Here is a 9722-nt window from a genome sequence, read left to right as displayed (position 1 = left end):
CTGAATGACTGCTGCTCCAACATGACTCAAGCAGCTCAACATCATCCAGAATTACAGAAGTGTTACAGAGCATAAAGAGGTCATTCACCCATCCTGTCAACACCAGCACTTCAAATGAGCACTGTTACCTCCTCCTAGTCTCCTTTTATCCCCACACCCTTACACATTATTTGTACTCAAATAATTATCCAATATCCTTTGAAAGACTTAATTGACCCTCTCTCTACAACACTTCCAGGCAGTGCATTCCATACCCTAACTATTCATTGTGAGAAAAAAAATGTTTTTCTCAACTCAAATTTGCATTTTTTTGCAAGCCACTTTAAAGAAGGAGGCAATGGCCTAGTGGATCATTACTGGATTGTTAACCTAGAGACCCAGATAACATACCAGGGACCTGATTTCAAGTCCTGCCACAGCAGATGGTGGAATTTGAAATCAATAAAATATCTGGAATTAAGAATCTAATGATGACTATGACTGTATTGTTGATTGTTGGGAAAAACCCATCTGGTTCACTCATGTCTTTTAGGGAAGAAAATTGCCATTCTTACTTGGTCTTGCCTACATGTGACTCCAAAGCCACAGCAATGTGGTTAATGTTTAAACTGCCCTCTGGGCAATAAATGCTGGCTTAGCTAGTGACACCCCCATCCCACAAATGAATTTAAAAAGTGGACTGCAGTGGTTGAAAGACAGCTCACATCCAGCTTCTCCAGGGCAATTAAGGACAAGTCTTGAACCAACCACCAAGCCCCATATCTCACAAACAAAAAAAAAATAAAAACCTGGGTATCCATTGGTCATTATTAAATGTTCTTCCACCTGTTCCAGAAGTCTTTCTCTGGGTTTACCTCATGCCTAGGTTGCTGGAATTGTTTTTGATCCAGTTATAAAACTTTACAGAAATTTACTTGTGACGAGTATTATTTTCATACATTGCAACCTCTCAAGTTTTTCATGCTGTAACAACGTATTCCTTGGCATATAATCATTTTTAATGTAAAAATATGCTTTGTTCATAAACTACAATTAAGTACATTACAAAACATATCAAATTGGACATTTCAGAAAATACAATAAAATACACGTTTTTCAGTTGAGAACTTTGCACTCGAGTTTGAATCCAAATCCAAAATTATGACATTAACTATACATTCTGTCACAAGCACGGGCCCTACAAGTTACCAGCTCATTGGTACACTATGACTGAAAGGCCTTAGATGATGGCTTTTCACCACTGTGCCTTTGAAAGCTTTAGTGTGTTTCTCTCTCGTGGACCTTGGAAGTATCAGACCGCAACTCTGGGTTCTCAGATCGGAAGACCGAGTTATGTTGTTCCAGCTCAAGTGACATCCCTGTTGATCGATGGATTCTAACAGAACTCGCATGGCGAAGACCAAACAGTTGACGAACTAAAATCTATAAAAAAAAAAAATTCTGCAGCGTTAGTCAGGTCAAAGTGAACGAGCCGGGGAGAGGCGAAATCATCGGCAGTTACAAACCCTCAAGGCCTTAGACACTTTGCGCAAGCCCTTCATCAGATTCTACTCGGCTTTACAGTCAAATGTCACTTAAAATATGCAGTGGAGGGAGGTAACTTAGGTTTGAGGACAACAGACCTTAGCTTCGTTTACCTGCCAAGACACAATTAATTTTAAACACAAATTAAAAAAAAGTGTCAACCACTTGAACGACACAAATCATTCATTCAATCTTTAACACGAGGGAGCTCAGGTAAACTATTCAATTACAGGTGTGATGTAAAAAGCACCCGTTTTGATTCACGCTTCGCTGCCTGTATTGGGCCAAAACGGAGACTATTGGACCTCCCCGACACTAGTTGAACCATCTCCCTGGCGCCACAAAACCTCAATATAAATAACAACTCCAAAAGCAAGTTACCTTTTTCACAGACATTTTTCATACAGGCAGATCATTCATCTAAACTGTGTTTACGGAAACTGGGAATCTTTCTAAAATAAACGTTTGCGTTCTTTTTAATTGCTGCTTTGAATAAACAGTCTGCCCGGTCTCCAAAGTATGCATATAGTGTGACATCTACTAAAACTTCGCCGGGTTACACCCCAATTATTTCAAACAGGTTGCTCTGGATAGAGTATTAACCAAACCCTGCGACTATCCAAAGGCGCCTTTTTAAACCGTAGCACAATATGCAAACGGTAAGATTACCTTCCGATCCGCTGTTAAACTGAACACCTGTCCAGTACAACCCCACCTTGTTGACGTTTAACCGATCACCTGCTTGTTACAATCACTATGTTCATTTAACCTATCGGTCGCACGTTGCAACTCGTCCGAAATACCATTTTTTTGTTAATTGCAAAAAAAATTGCATTCCTTTAAATGAAAGAGACAATTCACTTGAATCCTGTACTATTGCTAACTCTCAGTGCTTGCTATGGGAGTGCCTGAAAAAAAGTGGTTCAACAAGATGGGTTGGTAACTGATTGGCGAAAACTCAAGCGACCGTGAACTGTTGAGGCAACATTCAACTCGTGTGGCTGCTGACAAATACACCTGTGCGTGTGTATTTTAGTACCTTCTTTTCGTGCCTGTTTAGTGCCTTAAACCCTGTCTCACTTCCGTGAGCAGATTTACTTGCATTATAAACCTCTGTTTCTTCCCCCCTCTCAGTTTATTATCCTCAGGTCAACATGACTTTCAAATACAATAAGATAGTCAAAACAAAACGTCAGAATCTGTATGTAACAGTTTATGTTCTCAGCTCTGCTAACACAGCACTTCCGGCTCCCGAGAACGGTTGAATCAAAGAGGTGCCTTTCTCCGTTGAATGTCAGTGTCTGGGAATAGCCACACTGGCGAGCATTCCTGAAGGACAACAGGGACGTGTGGACAGACAGCCAGTGTTTACATCAAGGTGGAGCAGCTCCGGGCGATCTTCACGTTTACGCGTGGTTGGTGTGAAGCAGACATACATACCAGAGAAGAAGTATGTGCATCAGCTGCACCAGATACTTTGATGTTGTGATAGGATTCAACTTGTTTACATTTTGATCCCATTGACTCGGACCCCTGAATGTGAATGGTCGAGAATGCATTGTTTTGTTTGGAAAGTTATTGGTTGAGTGGGAGGGGGCAGAGAAGGGGTGCAAAAACGTACATAAACCCTTTTTGAGGTCCCAGGACCGTGAGGGAGCATTAAGGTCTGTGCACCCTTAAATTGTTTGCATACTGTTGGAAGGTTTACACGCCGCTCTCTCGTACCAGCCCTCACGTTAGATACCCACATTGAAAAGCCACCATCTTTTTCAGCTCCTGGCTCCGATCTGATGTCATTGGATTCCTTCTTAAAATACTACACTGAGTACCTGCGTGGGCCAGATGTATTCAAGGCTCGTTAGAAACTCCCAGCTGATTCATTTGTGCAAGCGCCCTTGAGCAAGTTTCAACCGTGGATGTACCTCTGGTTAATTTTAATTGTTTGAGATTAACTGGCCTGAAAGCATGGTAACACGATGCCACGTGTTAGTATTTGCATCCATCACAACAATAGAGAAAATAATTAAAAGGGAGTCTCGTTCTTAATTTACTGGATAACTCCTAAAGTGATGGTCATTTCTTTTGTTGGGAATCAGTCTATTAATCGTGGATTTCACTCGGTGCAGGGTTGTTCCTGATTAACACGAGTTTAATGATAGAAAACTGCGAAACCTTTGCCTTTTTTTTAAAAAAAAGGGATTATACTCCCAGGCTGAAACGCATAAACAACCTGTTTTGGCTCCGCCCCAAACGTTTCAAGCCAAATCGCATTTCATAATCTGATCTCCCTCTCTCTCATTTCAACACGCACAGGCTTTTGAAAGAAGAATTAAAAGAAAACAATCCGATTCTTGTTATTTCACTTCATTTTTCCTGATACGGTTGTTTTCCCCACCCACTTTTCAAACGGCAGAGATGGAACCCAATCAATTGTCAAATCAGTGCACGTCACACGGTAATGGGGTTTGTTATCAAAGCTTTTATTTTACAATATAAGGCTCATGCGTCTTTTAATAAACAAAACCAAAAAAATACACACAAAAAAAATCACCTGCTTACATTGGCAGTGGTCCCGTCTTGAAGTACTGAGATCTATCAAACTCATTCACTCGTTTGGAGCATTGTCATCAATTAAACCGTTTAAAACCACAACATTAAAAAGCCTATCTGGTTACCTCTTGTTTGGAAATCAAAATTATAAATATTTATGTTTTTAAAAATCAGGTTAGCTACTTATTTGGCACACAGTGATGCCATCGTTTGAGGCAGAAATTCTGATAACCAGTTGATCACACTTTTATTTCTTAAGAAAAAAAAATCTATCTGTTCAGAAATGAATTTACTACAATCCCTGTAATATAGTGTTCCTTTATGTTACGACGAGGACAACTGGCTTTGTCGGTATACAGAAGAGCAAATATTGGGGACAAATAAAATTCCAACCAAAATATTTGTCAGGTCCACAGCGATGCTCAGGGTTAAAACAACAACAACATAGAGTCTCTATTAAAAGTTCTAGAAACAAAAGTGCGGAAAGAGAGGCTCCATTTCTCTCCCTCTTTTGAAGTTTGTTCTTATTAAAGTTCACCTTCTAGGCGATGAAAGACTCGATCTTGTAGGGGTGGTAGGTCTGAGGATGCATCGCCGTTGGTAATCGGACGCAGGGGAAGTTCTCCGTGCTCGGAATCGTGTCCGGGATGCATTTGGAGTTGGTGCAATGAGAGAGCCGGGGGACCAGCAAGCCGGGCTGGGAGGCGGCAGCGAGCCGGTAAGGCTGCAGCATGGAGTTAGCGGCGGGGCTCACGGGGAACAAAGCTGGTACCGGGCCGGTGGGGCTGTAGGTGAGGAGAGGGTAAGGTAGAGGCGGTCTACTGGTCCAGAACAGCCTAGTAGCGCCGTCCACCGCCACCTTGTCCTCTCGCCTCTGGAACGGCGTGCTCAGGATGCTATCGATGGCAAACGAGCTGGAGAACTTGGCTCCTTCATCCTTGCTGGATGTTGAAGGCATGAGATCGAGGCGTTTGTCTCCAGGGCCGGCGGCTTCCTTGAGGAGTTTGCGGCCAATACGCTTCCTCCTCCGGCGGAAGACCCCGTCCGCGAAGGTGTACTCGCTGTTGGGGTTCAGCATCCAGTAGTTGTCCTTCCCCCAGGGTCTGGATGGGTCACGAAGCACCTTGACGAAGCAGTCATTGAGGGACAGGTTGTGGCGAACAGAGTTCCTCCAGCCAGTGTAAGAGCCACGGAAGAAGGGGAACTTCTTCATCAGGTAATCGTTAATCTCAGCCAGGGTCAGGCGGCCGGAGGCAGAGTCTCTAATGGCCATGGCGATCAGAGCGATGTAGGAGTAAGGAGGCTTGGGGCGCCTGGTGTAGGTTTTGCCTTTCCCCTCGGAGCCCGGATTGGTGGGAGCCGGGCTGTTGGCCGTACAGTCTCCATCGGACCCCAGCTCATCTTCCGCGGACAGGGGTGAGGGGACACTGCCTTCTGAGTCACTGCAGACTGCGGCCGCTTTATCCACGAAACCCCTCTCGCCCAGAACTTCCAAGTTCATAGTCGCCTCTATCGCTGGGCCGCTGACTTCCACAGAAAAACTCCCGAGGAGGAGGATCACAGGTATCAATGACTTGAGAATGGTTGAAAGAGAGGTTACGTTACACACATAAAAACAACAAACGGGAATAAATGGTTCTTTTCCCCCCAACTCTCTACACAGCTTGCTCAGCACCTTGAACCTGGTCTGGTTAAGTGATTGGAAAGCGGAGGTCGCTTTCAGTTAAGTTGAGGTTGTTTTTTTTCACTCTCTCTCTCTGGTAAAGTTTCAGGCGCCCAGGTAGTTCGCGTTTGTCATGACCAATCACCCGAGCACCCCCTTAAATCTCCAGAGAATCCGGAGACCTGTTGTCATATCGCTACTCGATCCAGCCATCTCCACAGAGGGGGGTGGGAGGAACCTGCGGAGGAGGAGGAGGGGGGTGGTTGTTGGTGGAATCCTAGAGATTCGTTTCCAAATCTTTCCCCTAATTTCCTGCAGCAGCCCCAACCCCATCTCAGCTCTGGACCCTCATTTAGGAGAACATCCACACAGCTGACGGGTATAAATAAAAGCGTAGGGGCTTAAAACAGAAGAGTGTTGTTGTGACTTAATTTTGCCGTACCTTTCCAACCACCCCTCTGCACCTGTTGGGTGGATTCTCCCTGGGCCGCCGTAGAATTTGAACAGCGTGAAATAGACTCGGGCTGTTTCCTGAACACTTACAGTAAATAAAGCAGGAGGCGTGGAGGAAGGGCGCGGAAACAAGACATTATAAAAGCTGCCAACAAGGTCCCAAAGAGGCAGCAAATGCCACCCATATTACTCTCTTTGTCCCTTTATTATTAAACAGGAACCCCTGCCCCGGAGAGCACTGAATCATTTTATTTCCCATTTCTCCAGAAACCGTTTACTTTCCATTTGTATTACATTTTGGTGTTGCTAAATAATCTACCGTGTGCGGGAAACAATGAGGCGGTAAACAGACTGCAATCATTCATGCTCTGCGGGTTGGTATTAATTCCTTACAAACGCGGGGAAGTTAGGCAGCGACAGCCGGGAAGCTGTTACCAGTGGACAAGTGCGTGGGGGATACCTTGGGCTCTCGGCTTTTGATTCTGTCTGGTAAAGAACGGTGACAGGTTGTCCTCCCAAGCTTTTGTGTAACAGCAGCAAGTCTGTGAAGCACAACCGACTCGCGTTTACGGTCTACCGGGATGGACATCGCCAGCAATGGGTTGAAATGACCGTGTGCCCGCTCTGTGTTTACGGATTTGACAATGTCGAAATCCGCGAGTGCACGTGTTTTGGTTTGCATGTGTCAAGCCAAATCTTTGTGTGCTTTTCATTTTGTATCATTTCCGGGCTTCAGTCTGTGCCCAATTAGTTTGTCAACACTTTACCTTTACCTTCCAATTCAGTGATGACCTTAATTCTGAGATGAGATGAAAACGGAACACAGAAATATTTACTGATGTACAATGTTGCACAGGCTATTGAACTCCTCCACAAAAAAAAACTGACATGCTCTAAATCACTATTCAAGCGGCTGTACCCACAAATGTTTTTCTTCGCTGATATCGCCAAATATTGTTCTTGCCTTGATTAGGTCAAGGGGTCACAGGGAGAATCTGCTTATGACTTGGAAGTGCTGCACTTTAGTGGGGAGACCGTGATACACATTGCCTTCACTGTAGGCAATGAATGTTGTTCCTCACTCCAACAATAATCGATTCTACCCGGGGATGTCACATTCTGCTTACCATGCTGACTTGAGCGGAGGCGACAGATACAACAGTGGGGCTCAGGAATTTCAGGCATTGTAAACAACACCGGACCTACAGATTCAGAAGAAGATAGGCTATTCAAAGAAAATAAAACACACAAGCTCGCCCCACCATAAAACAGAATGCGTCACATTAGGAGGACGCAGAAACATCAATGCTGATCCAGGACATAACAATATCTATTTTTGTAAGCTAGAGGCGCTCCCCTGATCTGATTGTTGAATTGAGAGACGCAACTTTTCACACTGTATCATTTGCAATAGAGGCTACAGTCCTCGGTTACACATCCACAGATCAAATTGAGATTTCCAGTCTTTCACCTTTACCTGGACAACACGAGAACACTCCTCTATTTGGCGACGCAGATTAATTTTACCCAATAAGATTTCCTCTTTACCGCTGTACGGAGCAGCGTGCGAAGCTGTCGGTGTGTCCTGTGCTATTCTGATTTATGAAATCTATTGCTTTCGGTTTTTGTTGTTGCTCTGGTAAAGCAGTGACCCTCTCAATTCCATTCATGGCCACCGTGGTCTTGTCCCAATTTAACCGGTAACATGCCAGTTACATGCCTGGAATTCGAGACTGATTCCCTCAAGTGTTTTGTTTTTTTTCCAGTTTTACTGTGAAGCACATGTATTTGTCAGCGACGGCTTAGTAAAAAAAAACACACACAGGAATGTGAGCAATATGTTCATGTTACGCCTAAATAGATGGTGATGCAGAGTTTGAAAAAAAAACACTGGTGGCTTTTAAACACCACTTAAGTAGGAGAACTTTTTCAGCATGTTGTGATTACAGTAAATGGAATACAGGTGCTGTAATTCAATGTCTCCATTATGCCTGGTCCATTGGGAAAGCAGCACCTTCCTGGAAAGTGGAAATTGCAGATAAACTTATACTGTATCACACTCGGTGCAATCAAAACTGCAATTAAAAGGGTTCTTGTAAATAAAAGTAAAGTCATAATCTCAGAAGACTGCAGTCTTGTTACAGATAGATGACTGGGGGTGAGTTTCATCTGAAGGTTTCCATACCTCAGGTGAGGGACAAAGTTGATAAAGCAGGACCTTCATTGTAACCACAGCCGGTGCAGGAATCATGCTGTTGGCATCTCTCTGAATGGCAAACCAGCTATCCAACCAACTGAGCTAACAGACCCCAAAAGTGTGCATAGGCGTACAGTGGTGATGCCTTAACTCTGGCCCAGGAAGTCTAGTCTAGATCCAATGCATGAGTCGTACTTTGCTGTGGAAGTATGACATAACATTTCTCAACAAGTCAATTTTTAAAAAGAAACACAACTAAAAAAAACCTCAAGTTCTCCAATAGAGGCAACTTTTCCTGTTGGATGATGACCAGGCTTTCCTGCGAGATCTCTATTGACATTCAAAATGTAACAACAGACAAACTGAATTATTAAACTTCAAATAGGACTTTGGCTTCAGAGTCAATACTTTGTGCATTCAAAATTTGAGTGCATAATTGAGGTTGAGTACCTGACTGTGAACATATTGATGATCCATGAAAACATTGAAATAAAAGACATTGGCACATGAACTACAGAAAGTTGCATAAGGCCTTTAACTATTGCAGGAAAAAAAATAACACCTTGCCACATAAAAATGATCTTAGATTGGATGACCAAAAACTCGTTTGAAGAGATAAATGTTTAAGAAGCACCTGGAGTCATTGAGTCATCCAGCATGGAAACAGAGCCTTCCAGATACTCCAATCTGGCCTCGTCTCATTTGCCAGCATTTGGCCCATATCCCTCTATTTTCCCATGTATATACCCATCCAGACGCCTTTTAAATGTTCTAATTGAACCCACCTTCACCACTTCCTCTGGTAGCTTATTCCAAACACACACCACCTTCTGTGTGAAAACATTACCCCTTAGGCCCCTGTTAAATAATTCCCTTCTCACCTTAAACCTATGTCTTCTAGTTTTGCACACCCCTACTCTAGTGAAAAAACCCTGTCCATGTCCCTCATGATTTTATAAACCTCTATAAGGACATCCCACAGCCTCTGATGCGGCAGGTAAAAAAGCCCAAGCCAATTCAGCATCTCCCTGTAGCTCAAACCCTCCAGTCCTGGCAACATCCTGGTAAATCTTTTTGGCACCCTCTCAAATTTGAAAACACCCTTCCTATAGAAGGGCGACTAATATTGTACGCAGTATTCTAAAAGTATCTTCTTAAAACTGCAATGCCTTGGAAGGAAGCCTTGGAATGACAAAATGTTGATTCTATTGACCTGATGCAGAATAATGGAAGAATTCAATACAAAGGACAGAAGCTTCCAGAGATAGTAGGAACTGCCAATGCTGGAGAATCTGAGATAACAAGGTGTAGAGCTGGATGAACACAGCAGGCCAA

At 43.6% G+C, this 9722-nt stretch overlaps 1 protein-coding gene and 1 long non-coding RNA gene across 3 annotated transcripts; both read right to left on the bottom strand.

Annotated features, from left to right (window-relative positions):
• Nucleotides 1-976: 976 nt before the first annotated feature.
• Nucleotides 977-2546, bottom strand: LOC125486438. The gene is made up of 3 exons (XR_007265099.1): nucleotides 2194-2546; nucleotides 1506-1637; nucleotides 977-1422 (listed from the first exon to the last, which is right to left on the bottom strand). It is a non-coding gene; the product is annotated as an uncharacterized LOC125486438 (long non-coding RNA).
• A 1437-nt stretch (nucleotides 2547-3983) lies between these two features.
• On the bottom strand, nucleotides 3984-7774 carry foxq1b (forkhead box Q1b). Of its 2 annotated transcripts, XM_048611993.1 has the most exons (3): nucleotides 7668-7774; nucleotides 7318-7392; nucleotides 3984-5647 (listed from the first exon to the last, which is right to left on the bottom strand). In XM_048611993.1, the coding sequence occupies exons 2-3, from the start codon at nucleotides 7318-7320 to the stop codon at nucleotides 4616-4618; spliced, it is 1035 nt and encodes a 344-aa protein (XP_048467950.1). In that variant the 5' UTR covers nucleotides 7321-7392; nucleotides 7668-7774; the 3' UTR covers nucleotides 3984-4615. The 2 variants fall into 2 exon arrangements, with proteins under 2 accessions (XP_048467950.1, XP_020383861.1); XM_020528272.2 differs by lacking the exons at nucleotides 7318-7392; nucleotides 7668-7774 and adding an exon at nucleotides 6180-6195.
• Between the last annotated feature and the right edge of the window lie 1948 nt (nucleotides 7775-9722).

The sequence above is a fragment of the Rhincodon typus genome, chromosome 2, assembly GCF_021869965.1.
Source record: "Rhincodon typus isolate 14 chromosome 2, sRhiTyp1.1, whole genome shotgun sequence".
Classification (NCBI taxonomy): Eukaryota; Metazoa; Chordata; class Chondrichthyes; order Orectolobiformes; family Rhincodontidae; genus Rhincodon; species Rhincodon typus.
The sequence above is the reverse complement of the archived record's forward strand: the minus strand, read 5'-3'. Positions and strand labels throughout refer to the sequence as shown.